This window comes from Parasteatoda tepidariorum, chromosome 7 (assembly GCF_043381705.1).
Source record: "Parasteatoda tepidariorum isolate YZ-2023 chromosome 7, CAS_Ptep_4.0, whole genome shotgun sequence".
NCBI classification, from domain to species: Eukaryota; Metazoa; Arthropoda; class Arachnida; order Araneae; family Theridiidae; genus Parasteatoda; species Parasteatoda tepidariorum.
In genome coordinates this window covers 37499099-37513281 of record NC_092210.1, presented here as the reverse complement: position 1 = coordinate 37513281, position 14183 = coordinate 37499099, and the positions used below count along the sequence as shown (strand labels likewise).

Sequence of the window (14183 nt, the reverse complement as noted above, 5' to 3'; positions counted from 1 at the left end):
GCTGAGTTGAACATTAGTAGTCGTAAAACCTAAATTGGGTCAGCAGTTCAACGACGGTAATAAAATACAATAAAATCGGGGGAACCGTGATGGCTCAGGAGATGGAGCGTTCGCCTTATAATGAGGTGAACCGGGTTCGAATCCCTGTGATGGCTTGTCGATACGAATTTCATACCCGGCCTGCACCGACCACAGTGCTGACGTAAAATATCCTCAGGGGTAGACGGATCATGGGTTAGAGTCCCCTTGCCGTCAGGCTAACCGTGGGAGGTTCTCATGGTTTTTTCTCTCCATGCAACGTCATGTGGGTTAGTTCCATCAAATAGTCCTCCACGAAGGCTGATTTCCCCCATTACTTGATCCAGAAATTCCCTTGTCTCCTGGATTGGGTTCAAATTTACAAAGTTACGGAGTTGAACATTAGTAGTCGTAAACTCAAAAAATTAGGTCAGCTGTTCAACAACGGTTAAAAAATTAAATCTTCCGAAGCTTCACTAAGAGAGAATCTGGGTATACTTGGAGTTTTCTATTCCTACGTGCACACAATGATAAATATCGATTATCGGTGCTCATTGTAGCTAATCTCCATCGTAATTTTTCGGACAAATTATGCCTGGCGACCATTTTTACTAACTGGCATCTGAAATTTCTAATTTCGGAAACGCGGGGAAATTCGCAGGCTTGTGATTAAACATACAATTTTATGCTTGTTGTAGATGACGCCATTCCATTACAATGCCATTAGTTTACATATTGCAGTTTTATTTAGCAATTCTCATTTGACAACGTATCTAAATTTCGTTGTGATTGGCTTATTTTCGGGACATCCTTAATTTATGATAAGTAGTGTATGAACCAATAGAAACAAATATCGAAAATGTAAATGCTATTAAAACTTTCGTCCTCCCTGTTCCAACAAGCGTAAACATTTGTTTTAAAGATGTACTAAGGGGGGAAATGCATTTCACTGCAATATGTAAGAAAATAAAAGAAAAACTCTGCCTTGCACTATTTTTGAATGCTTTCATTTCAAAGTCTTAGGACAATATACCATTGATTATACCATTAGGACAATATACCAGTCAAACATGTTGCGCAACAAAAAAGGACTTTAAATATGGTCCGAATTAGTTTTTTTTTCTTCATAAATTGATATTTTGAATCATCAGAATTTTTTTTTAAAGAATGATGACTGATATTAACGGAAAGCACAACTGCAATTTCAAAATACCACTCAAAACCATTTCAAAATAACTAAGGCAACAATGAAATTCTGGAGTAGGAAGGAAAAAAATACAGTCCCAATATAGAATATTTCTTCTCTCTTAATTTGATTTGCAAAAAGAAAAATGTTATGAATATATAACTTTTGGAAAAATCTGTTTATTGAAGTGCTGAGACGAAGCTCCTCTCAATTTAAAAGCCAGAAAGAGATTATTAAAAAAATGTTGATCAAGCACTTTATTGAAATACTTCACTTTTAAGTAAGCATAACTTTGCATAGATTTAGTCTTTGGAAGGCACTGAAGCATATGCAATTGTTTTGTGAGTGTTTCTTTCGATGCTTAGTGAAGCGTTAGATGTGATTTCCATGCTTGTTTTACTTTTTATTTTTTTATATAATTTATTAGAAATAAATGTGTTTCATTCGATCAAACCTTGCGTGCAAAATTTCTGGAAATCTGTCTACCGCATTTAATAATTCCAAGAAACTATCATTTAGATATTTTTATTAATGATGTTAAAAATCAGTTGTTTGAATCAATAATAGAGAAACAGATCTAAAAATTGAGTTTAACTTAGGTCTTGGAGCAACACAGTATGCATTTAGACAATCATTGAGATATGTTTATAAGGGGTGTAGCATTTTACCAATGTTGGAAAACAGAAGGTTTTAATTTATTTCCTGAAGGATTCTACACCTAATATTAAAATAATATGCACATTTCTAACTAAAATATTCGCCATCTAATTTCCCTTTTTTTTTAATTGAAGAAAAATTTCTTTTAGTGCATGAATATTTTACTGAATTATTAATCTTCCCCGTTTTTATTTTTATTATTTAATTTTATTTTATTTTATTTATTTTATTTATTTTTTTACTGACAAAAAATTCTGAATGAAATTATTTATACGATTCTAATTTTCAGTAAGGATTATGCTGCCTTATAAACTTGTAGAAACTGGAAAATGAAATTCGGTATAATATGAAAAAAACACAACTACTTCGATTTAGTAGGAACAACATATGACGCAATGCTAAACGAATGGAATTTAGTTGTTGTTTATTTAGTTATTGTTATTAGTAGTTGTTGTTATTTGTTTTAGTTGCTGTTGTTTATTTAGTTGTATTTAGTTTCAATAACTTTTCTTTATAATGCAATAAAATCTGGCGAACAGCTATTTAAACGATCGAACACTTCGTTTGTTTATTTGTGGCTTGAAGTTAGGCTCGCAGAAAATGCCGTTCATGGGTTAAATTTAGTAGGAACAACACAACCTGTGACGTAGGCTATATTATACCCAATTATCTGACTCAATCAAAAACAGAAAATATGGTTGGCGTGGTACAATACCCCATACAAGCTGTATCAGATTTCATGCGAATTATTTCAATTATTATGTGCATAACAAAATTTGCTTCATTCATTGTTCTCTTTGCTTCAAATTTTTTTTTTTTTTTTATTTTNTTCATTTATCGTTCTCTTTGCTGCAATTTTTTTTTTTTAATTTAACTAATGTGATACGAATTATTGTCATCTTTATTGTCTTCTGTATCATCCGTATTGTGCAGTTAGGAATTTTGTAATGGTTTACTTATGTGCCGAGTTTTGTGCGAGCTAGACTGTCGTCCAGACGTGGACTATACGGTTAAGGGTTTTGCAAACCTAGGTACGTATCGACGTCTGGAAGAAAAGAAATGAAAAAAGTGAGAGCATTACATTCTTACCTTACTATTTTTTATGCTTATTAGTTTAACATTTTTGTAGCCTTACGTTATTGGACTCTAGGCGAAACAGGTTTTTAAAATGTCATAAAAAATAAGTAAATAAATAAAGATTAACTACTGGCCCAGTTTTATTTGGTATAATGCTATTGCTCAAGGCCAACTCTTGGTAGTCAAATCTCGGGGCTAAAGAGAAAGAAGGGCTAGTTCATTCCTCTCTTAAGAACTGAAGCTACGATTTCCCTCCTCATGACGTCACGCTGCACACAGATCTTGGAGATTGCAAGCAAAGGTATTATGAAACCTTTGCATCATTCTATCTGTAAAAATAAATTCGACTTCTTCTTGATATTAGATTTCAAACTTAAAGCAATTAACACATTATTTCCTTTGAAAAACATAGTTTAAAAAAATTTTCTTGGCCGAAAATATTAATTAAATACAATTTTAAACTAATAAAACTACTTTATTAGTTGTCGTAAATGACGCTATAAATACTTTATTTCAAAAATTTCAGTTTTAACTTTTATTGTTAAACTTTTATTTTTATTAACTTTTATTTTTATTATTGTACTAAAAGAAAAAGTTGCATAGATCGACACCTTTTTTTAGTTACATATTGTTCGATAACAATGATTTTTAAAGTTCAGTTAAATTCAGAATCCTGATTTTAAAATATGCTGTTAATGGCAATTTGTTTATGCTTAATCATTAGGAAACAACAGCCTTAAACCCGCCGACCGGTCTGTGTAGGGGTTAGGGAACTGCCCCTGCATCAGAAAGGTTCTGGGTTCGAATCCCGGGCAAGGCAGGGATGTTCTTTCCTTCACTGTACTATCTGTCCTTACTGTGGAAGCAACGTTGGCCCACCTAATATGGCACCCCTGAAAGAGCGACCAACAAATCTGCCCTGTAAATGCCTGAATTGACGGGAAAATGTTAACACAGGTAGGCATTGGAAAAAAAAACCTTAAACGCTAATTACTGTAACAAAATAATAATTTAGGTTCATAATAATACTAGAAATTTTACAATTGCTTATAGATGCTTAAATTTTAAGGGATATAATTAAAAAGAATCATAACTATTCAGAATAACTACATTAAGAACTACGTTATGAAATTTGGAGAACTTTAACTATTAATTATTTATACTTTTCATTTAAGTTTTGATTTTCTTTGACTTTTATCCATTTTTTTTAATTTCTTCGTCTTCCTTTCTTTTTGAAGTAACTGGGCGGTTTCAATTTAGAAGGCGAATTCTTATGAAAGTTCTGAAAGACAAAATAAGCGTATTGCTGTTTTATTCACTGCGGAATATCGTCCCTCTAATTCATTTATGAGTTCTTTGATGACACTTATGACACTTTCTGACTTTCTGTAGGATGTCCAATGCACACTTTAAAAAAGGTTTTCAAACTCCTGACACACTTCCATCCATGCTGCTCACGGAACAATTAATCCTCCCTTAGATAAGAGAGCACTTTGTAGGGGCAGGAGAATTTTAAAATCATTCTAATCGGCAATCCAAGCAAACGATTTCACATATCAATCTTCATAATCTTCTTTCAAGAAATGCTTACTGCATATTCGTGCATATTTTAGATTTACTGACTCACTTCGTTTGCAACGTTGAAGCCATTCTTCCACATAGTTGTTCATTTACTTTAGGGAGCACGGGGAAAATTATATTTTTTCCTTGTGTGTTTCTATCAGAATTTTTGCTAGTTGCAATCGCACAAACTGGCATTTCGTTAATAATTTTAAATGTTTGTAATTCACTTCAAAAAACTAAGGAAAATCATTATAGAAAACAACGAATGTCTTGGAATCTGTCACAAAAAAGAATGCTCTAATATTAGTTAGAACTAGTTAGACCGAACCCTCCGTTCTTGAAGTAAAAGTTTAAGCTTTGCGCCACCGTGACGTCACAGGCGAAAATCGGAGGATTGGCGCGGGGAGAGTTTCTTCAAAGGAATGAACTAGCCCTTCTATTCTCTTTCGCCCTGGTCAAACCTTTGCATAATCAACAATTTTCTCCGACATTTAACTCATTTGGTTGACCGTAAAAACTTATTTTCGTTGTGCCCAAAGTAGATATCTTAACTTTATATAAGTATTTTCACCAATTAACTCATTAGTAGCGCCATTTACCAAGATTAACTAAACCAGGTGTTCCCTCATGGTTTTCCGCGGAACCCTAAGGTTTCGTGGAAGGAAAAAATTGGTTCCAATAGTTAGGACTTTCTTCACCTCTCAGTAATAATTTTTGAAACCTTATTTAGTTTTAAATTTAATCAATATTCTTTCATTTATTTAATGTTTAGGTTGTCACCATGAAATTATTTAAAATAAAATGCCTAAAAGAAAGAAGCAGAAAAAAATTTTGTTTAAGGAAATATTTATATTCTAATAAAAATATCAATATATTTTGAAAAGAATCTGTATTTATGAAAATTTGTTTCATATTTCTCATCGTGCTTTTCAAATCAATGTAAAGTAATGAAATTCGTTAATAACGAAATATATTTCTGTGGTAACCATTTTCAATGTTTATGACAGATTTTAGCTTTCATTTCAACAAAAATCATGACGTGCCTTATTTGTCTCATTTTCGCTTATGTATATTACCCCAAAACAAATTTAAAACTAAAATAGATAAAATCCAGGAATGGGAATTCAATTGTTGAATACAAAACCTAATTTAAGATTTTTAATTAAAAAAACGGGGGGGGGGATTCATTTCTCTTCATAAATAGTTTCAAAATAAAATAGTCTTTTACTGGTTAATTCTCATAATTGCTTTTGCATGCTTTATTTTGAATCATTTTTATGCACTTTAATATTTATAATGTCTAGGTTCTGCCGAAAGTAACTCAACCATTTAAGGTTATAGCTGAGGCAGCTCAAGGGTGCTGCGTGGAAGCTCATCTTGGCTCCTAATGAGGTGACCCAGGTTCGATTCCCAGTGATGGCTGGTCGATACGAATTCCGTACCTGGCTCACACTGACCTCAGTGCTGACGTAAAATATCCTCTGAGCTAGACTGATCATGGGCTAGAATCCCTTTGCCGTCAAGCTAACCGTGGAAAGTTTTCGTGGTTTACCTCTATATAAAACGCAAATGCTGGTTAATTACATCAAAAAGCTAGCCACGGATGCAAGTTTCTCCAAAAACTTAACCCAGGAATTCTTGCCTTCTGAATTGGGTTCAAAATTGCAAGGCTACGAAGTTGAACATCAGTAGCCGCAAACTCAAAATTGGGTCGGCTATTCAACGACGGTTATAAATTAAATCATATTTAGAGCTCCATTGCTGAAATAAAATTGGGAACAGTTGAATTAATCATCATTGGCGACGATAGTAGACACTTCTATGTTTTTCCATAAATAACTTTTCTCTATTAATTTAACTTTTTAATATAAATTTATTTTATCATTTTAAATTGTACCAACTGCAAAACCAATTGTCTTTTGCGTAAATATTAGTATGGCAACTTTTCATTCTTCTCTTCAGCAAATAAATACCAATTCTCGATTACTTTTGCTTTACATGCGTAACTTATTTTTCAAATTGATAACTGCAAGCGACGTTATCACGAGTAAATGGTTGCATTCGTTGATTCAGAAGCGAATCAGGTTTGACACACACGCGTGACGTCGCTTAAAAGTATCCAATTAAATCAGATTAAAATCCCACGTTTGGGTCTAGTCACGTGTTCATCTTCTCCTTCTGCAAACGCGCAATTGGGTATAATATAGCCTACGTCACAGGTTGTGTTGTTCCTACTAAATTTAACCCATGAACGGCATTTTCTGCGAGCCTAACTTCAAGCCACAAATAAACAAACGAAGTGTTCGATCGTTTAAATAGCTGCTCGCCAGATTTTATTGCATTATAAAGAAAAGTTATTGAAACTAAATACAACTAAATAAACAACAACTACTAATAACAATAACTAAATAAACAACAACTAAATTCCATTCGTTTAGCATTGCGTCATATGTTGTTCCTACTAAATCGAAGTAGTTGTGTTTTTTTCATATTATACCCAATTACCATTGATTTTAAATTATTTGGCTTAATTTTGCTGCTATTTTTTATGAGCCCTACTATAAAAAGAACAATCAAGAAAAAACGTGGTTAGCATATAATTTAAGGAACACTAATTCAGCGACGTAGCCCTCATATATCATCCTTGTTGATCACTGAGCTTAATTGACAAAACTAATGAACAACCGACGAGCATGCAATAAACTCTATTAAATAAAACTGTAAACTGGAAAACACTACTCATTTTATCTTTTAAATACTTAAAAAATAATTGAATTCTGCTTAATTTTCATCGATGTCTTATATTTGGGAATGGGGAATGAAGTTGTTGCTTTCGCATATTGTCCAATTTTTCAGGTGTTTGCAGTTGTGAAAGGGTTCCGTAGTCATAATTGCGAAACACTTTTAAAAATGAAGCCATAAAATATTGCATATCAGGGATAAAAAATGAATATTTAAGAGAGAATTAAAAAAAAAAACAATTTAAAAATCAAATGAATTATAATAAGCATTTGCAATAAATTTTTATAATTTACGTAATCAATCCATATTTGTTAAGCTAAAGAAATGAATTTCCGTCGAAATGATAAGAATGAAGCAAAATTTTACATTGAAAAAGTTTATTTTTAACTAGCAGCATGCGTTTAACATCTGAATAGAATGTTAAGAATAATTATGAAATACTTTATTTACCTTATTAAAACAGTCATCATGCTTTTTTGACTCAAAAGAATTTTAACTTGGTTTATGAGTAATGAACTCCAAAAAGGTCACTTTGCATTTGCATTTTAATTAAAATTAAGCAAAATGAAAAAAAAGAAAAAGAAACTTTTCTTTAAAAAAATTATATTGTTTAAATGAGGTAATTAAATTTTTATTGAAAAATTTTCTCTTTCTTATTATATTAATGACAACAAAAGGCTAAATTTCGCAACTGAATTTCTTAAATTTTGAAAGTATATTTATTTTAATAAACTGTTCTTTAAAAAGTCTTCTTAGAGGTTTCATAAAATTCAGAAATTCAATGATAATAATTTCCTTTTTAAGTTTTGTTATTACTTCAAACATAGTTTGATTGAGCCATTCAATTAATTGAATATCTTTCGTTTACTAATTTTTTTTTCATCTGCGGGTATCTATTTAGGTCAGATGTTGAAACAAAAAAGTACTTATTTTAAATATAAAAATCTTCTTGGCATTTGTTGGAAATTTTGTGCTTACCAAAAATTTAAAATTGAATACTCATTGCAAAACTTAAGTACACTGTAAAAAAAGTTTGAATTAAATTACGTTAAGGAACATGTACTATTTCTTGCAGTTAAGTCCATTTTTACCGGAACATGTTACAGAATAAAACATCTGATATACCATGATTTTACAGTAATAAATGCATTAAAATCACTGAATCACTCTAATTAAGAAAATATTACTGTAAATTTTATGTCATATATCTTATGAAAAAATTGATTTTATCGTAAAAACGGATTTTACGAATGAATCACCCAAAGTGCCAGTATTTTATACCGGAATTGCTTTACAATGTACATTTATTTATTTAATTTTAAAATACATTTATAAAATTACTGTTTTCAGTTGATTTTGCACCACATTATAGATCATGAGTTTAACAATATATCTGAAGAAAAGGAAATAGATGCAGTTTTTTAATCAAATTATTGACCAAACATTATTTAAACATTACTAGGGTATTTAAGGGTACAAACATTAATTAGGGTATTTAAACAAACATTAATTAGGGTATTTAAGGGTATCTAGTAGAAGAGGGCCATTTTACAAAATCTGATGCTACATTGCTTTATTAGGTTTTTTGATTAAAAATAAATCAAGTTTTATATTTGTATAGCTGCTTTGAAATATTTCACAACAAATACTTCAGAAACATGAATTTAAGAAATTTAAAATGTTCATAATCTTGAATTTAAACATAGTAATCATCTTCAATTCATATTTACCTTTTATTTTATATCCAAGAATGTTTCAATTGACCAATTTAGGCTTAAATTTTAAAAAAAATCCAATTGATAAAAATCAAAATAAATGTTTCCTAAAAAAATTGAAAATGTCCGATAGGATGTATTTGAAAGTGATAAATACTTAATAGTCATTTTAAGGAATTTATAAAACTTCATCTATCACAACTTTCACTAGAAGTATACAATTAGCGGTTTTTCTTGTTGTTGTTCTTTTTTCTTTTCTTTTTTTAAAGTTTTTTAGCATTTTTTAGAGTAGGTAAAATTACATCTTTTCACACCGTTCTTCTTTTTTGCAATTATCTTTTTCTCAAGGTCTATTTTAGTTTCGTAAATTTAAGAACAGTCAAATATTTTTCTTATTTTAAAACAATATCAGCTATTTTAAAGTAAACATAGTTTTTACATTTCGTTAAGGGTATTTTGGTTATTTTCCGAATCTTACCAAACATAGTTATCCGATTCAATTATTTACAAGTTATAAAGTAAGTGAAGTATAGGTGTTGTTTATGTAAATTATCATGTCTGTGATGATCTAATTCGAAATAAGGAATTCATCAATCAATTATAATATAATTATATCTTGTATTAAAAATATTCATTTTTAATGATTTTTAAAAGGATTATAATATATTCATTGGTTCTTTTCATTAATTGTTTTACGTTATTTAAATGTTTAATACTTTTCCCGTTAAAAATACTCAACGGTGAAGTGATAATGAAAGAAAATAATAAAAATGTAATTCAAAACAAGATGCAAACAAGTCTTAAATTAATAATTTTGTTTGATATTGATTTTTTGCAATGAGACAATTTCTAATTAAAAAGAATCAAGCTTAAAATGAGTTTTTAACGCAATTTCCTACATGTAATTTCATTTTTTATGGAATAATAAGTAAATATCTCATTTGTTTTTCTAAAAATCTAGCAAGCATAATAATAAATGGGCTTCTAAAATATTAATCTTGTATTGTACTTCAATAAAATTACATATTTTCTTCCATTAATTAAATTTTTTTCATAGGAAGCTTTGTCTTGCCCTTACAAATGAAAAACGCCCCTATTTTGTACGTTTCTATTTTTTAGTAGAAATGACTTTCTTCTATCAAAACATAGTTTCCGATAGTTTTTTTTTTTTTTTTGCACTGAATTTTACGAACCGATCGAAATATTAGTTTTGTAGTTATAAGAGCTTTACGGACAAAAAATACAATTTTGTACTTCTACCTATTTACACATCTATCATAGCTAAACAAATGAAGCAATCAATGCTAACAGTGCATTTTTGTGCTTAAATGAAATAAAACAAGAATCGATATGATAAAATGTTAAGAAGTTATAAGGATACTGTGTTCAGAAAATACGGAAGACGTAAACTGATTTCAAAAATTTTGAAGCCGTTTTTATTTTTGTGTAAAATAGCCAGGTTTTCCGCGCTAAAGCTTTCCGAAATTCAAAAATTTATTTTTTTCCCAATCCACTCTACTGCTGCCATCCAACGAAAATCTTTCACACATTTTGCTCTCAACATGTATTTGGCTCAAAATTTTTTACATGCTATTCCAATACATGTAAATTGCGTCCTTTTTTCTGCTTTTTGAATTACTTAAATTATTTTATCAAAATGCTGCTAACTTATGATGTGTTATTTTAACACTCTGATTTAATTTTAAACATTTTTCATTCAACAAACACAAGCAATGGATTGCATGTGAACCTGATCACATTTATAAACTACATCATTTATTTAACATTTTTGAAAATTGCTAAAAAAATAATATTTGACTAATTATTTACTTTTTAACTTCAAAGTGATATGTTTATATTTATTTCTATGCAAACTCTCTAAAAAACTTTACCCATGAGTTATTTTTATGAAAATAAGCATGAAAACATTTTCTATGACAATGCATTGAGTATTTAAGAATATTGTCGATAATTCAAATGAATAGTTCTAAAAAGGTATTATGACAAAAATATTAAAAGTTTTAAAACGTCAAAAAATATTTATTTCTTTTTTATTTATTTATTTATTTATGATTATTATTTTGCAAAGGGTGTAAAATTGTTTTGACTGGCAAATTGATCGGATATTCAAAAAAAGTTGAGAACCTATGTTCATAGGCACTACCAAACAAAAACTAATTTAAATAATCACTATTGGCGTATTACGGAAGCTTCAAAAACTGCACTTCATAAATTTATGGGTTTTTACACACACATAAAAGAAATTGAAATCAAATTTAATAATTATGATTTATTACATACTTTGAAATATAGCATCAATGCATATTATAACAAAACCGCGCTTTTGGAATAAAATCAGAAAACAACTTTCACTAAAAAAGATAATTAAATCACAATATCTTCCAACGTCACAATAAGTGATTAAGACACAATATGTTACCCAGATTACAAGTTTAATGAAATTATTTTGCAGACATTAATTTCACATTAAAAGATATTACATAATAGTGAATGAAGACTCCAGGAAAAATTTACGTATTTTGATAAATATAGTTACTTCTATTTTATTTTTTAAACAGCACTTTTGTTTAAGCTTGTATTGGTTCATAAAAGCACTTTATCGTGGTTACATAAAGTGCACGAGTATGAATTTTTCATAAATATTTTTAAAACAGAAAAGGAGTGTTTTTCCGTTAGCTACTAATAACATATAAAATGAAAAGTAATTAATTTTTTTCATTTCCTCAAGAAAATAGAGAGGTCTAGGCTGCTGCCATTGCACTTACCTGATCACTGACAATCCATCATTGATCAATTAGTTACATACGCAACCAATAGAAATGCGTTTCTATTGGAATAAGAATACGAATCATCCAATAGGAATAGAACAAAAAGAAACTGATCGAATGATAGTAGAACACTGATCAAGGCAAGCTTCTAACTTGGACATCTCTATTAAATTTTTAATTGATTATTGTTTAAATTAAGTAAATAATAATGCTTTTTAAAATATCATCATGACGTATCATTTTATCTTGACCCGTGAAATCTTTCACTGAAGTTTTTTCATGACATTAATATGCAAGTTAAAATAAGTTTTAATTTTTTTTTAAATCTATTAAAATTAAATTAAAAAAATATTCTTTAGATTTAGATTGTTCAAAATTAAAATTTTTATGATTTCTCTGGTGACTTCGGTAAAGCAATATCTGGATTAAAAGGAGGCTGATGACTATGTCCGATTGTAGCAGTAGATGGTCTCATTCTCGAACCTTTCATGCCACAGCCATCAATGCTAAAATCTGGAGTGGGGGCATTTGGCATTGCCCACAGTTGTCTCGACAATGCAAAGGATGTCATTTCTTGTTGGTTTCCTGGGTTCGGTACAGCTAAAAAAAAGGGTCCACCCAAAACAGATATTGAGCCTGGCGAAACATCTATACTTGGACGAATACTTCTGGACGTGTAATACGCTTCCCTGATTACAATGGAACATAAGACTGCATCAACAACAAAAAGAAATATTCCCGCCATCAGCAAAAGGGGACCCAAAAGTTTGTAATCACCATCAAGTGCCGTGTGAACACTGATTAGAACATCTTCCTGGTCTTCGCTCTCTGCTTGCTTGTGTTTCCATTTTGGAGGCTCGGGCGGGTAAGAGATCGCTGTGGTAGCTGTGCCTGCAATCAAGAGAATGAAAACTATGCTGGTAAGGACAATGACGACGATGACTTTGAGGAAAGGATTGTCTTTGAAGCTAATGGATGAACTAGGTCGGAGTGGATCCAATTGGCTTTCAAAGGGTATTCCATTCGGCTCAGTTCTTGAGACAACCATAAAACCATTGCAAAGGTTGCCGCAAATATTTTTCTGCAAACAGAGAGAAGGGAGATTAAAAGAAAGGTTTCATTTACCGAAGTTTAAAAAGCACTAAGAACAAGACTTTGCACAGATAAAACGTTTGGGAAGGCATTGACTAGGAGTTACAGATAATATGCAGTCCCTAGCCAAATTATTAGACACACTATAAGATTATATGTAAAATCTTAGTTATCTGGTGATACTATACAGCTTTATTGTTTTTACGCTGCTGAAACCGCTTTGCATTTGTTTACGTTAGTGTATCTATTGGTTAACATTGTAATGCAATACGTTAAAAATAAATACAAATGGGAAGTATATAAAAAATCTCCTGAATAAAAACCCACTACATGTATGTGTAAATATAAAAGTATTGCTTATAAACTCGTACGAAACATGTAATTATTAAAAAACTACAGTGCGTCTAATAATTGATCTAATAATTACAATATCTATTATATATAATTCTCTTACGTGGCTCCCAAATTTTGGCTGTATTTCTTTTCCGCCGGTGGCAACGTTTGCTTCGTTTTGTTTACGTTTTCAAAACACCAAAGCATTCTGCCTTTTTAATGATGTGTCTCTGATTTAATATAAATAATTCTCTTACGTGACTCCCAAATTTTGGCTGAAGTACTTTGTACAACTAAATAAGATTCTTTTCACAACACCTAAATATTTACTTTATTTTCTTCATATATCAGACGGCAAAGAATTCTGTTAGGTTAAAAAACATTTCGCTAAAAAAATAACGAGTTCTAAAAGAAATAAAAATAAACAACTTAAAAAATAAAAATGCTGTTGCCAGCCATAGAATTTTTTGAAAGTTAACTTAGCAACATAAATCAAAATGACATCAATTCTACAAGTGTCGTATCGCCAAATGCCCAAATTAACAATTGTGTTTTTAAAGAAATTCTATAAAAAGTTTTAAATAAACAACCTACTTCTACAACAGCTTCTTGAAGAACTTGGCTCATTGGTTAAAAATATTATTTTAAGTTTGCAGTACTAACTTTACTTCTACTTTCATTATTGCTATGACCCTCGTTCATTACATTTTACAACTTCATGCTAAATTTGAGGACTTTAAGTTGTTTTGTGGTTGAATACTGACGTTTAGAAATGTATACATAAAAAAGTAATATTTAGAGGTTAAGAGTTACCTCAGAAAAATTTGAATTATTGACATTGAATTTAACAATGGAAGCAATCGTTTTTGTGAAAAATTGAATTGTATTGTTGACATCAAAACTAAAAATATTGTATTTCAACTTAACGATACTACCTTAATTTATACTTTAGAATTGCCTCGGAGAAATTTGAATTGTTAGCAATGAATACAATGTTCCTGAAATATCAAA

The 14183-nt window shown here is 30.2% G+C and overlaps 1 protein-coding gene across 5 annotated transcripts in view; it reads right to left on the bottom strand.

Annotated features, from left to right (window-relative positions):
• Window positions 1–11233: 11233 nt before the first annotated feature.
• LOC107455640 (uncharacterized) overlaps window positions 11234–14183 on the bottom strand; it is a 22310-nt gene continuing 19360 nt past the window's right edge. For all 5 annotated transcript variants that reach the window (XM_016073277.3, XM_071183287.1, XM_016073279.3 and 2 more), the window contains exon 2: window positions 11234–12828. In XM_016073277.3, the coding sequence (XP_015928763.1) occupies window positions 12133–12828 (696 nt within the window). In that variant the 3' untranslated portion in view covers window positions 11234–12132. The remainder of the gene's footprint in view (window positions 12829–14183) is intronic.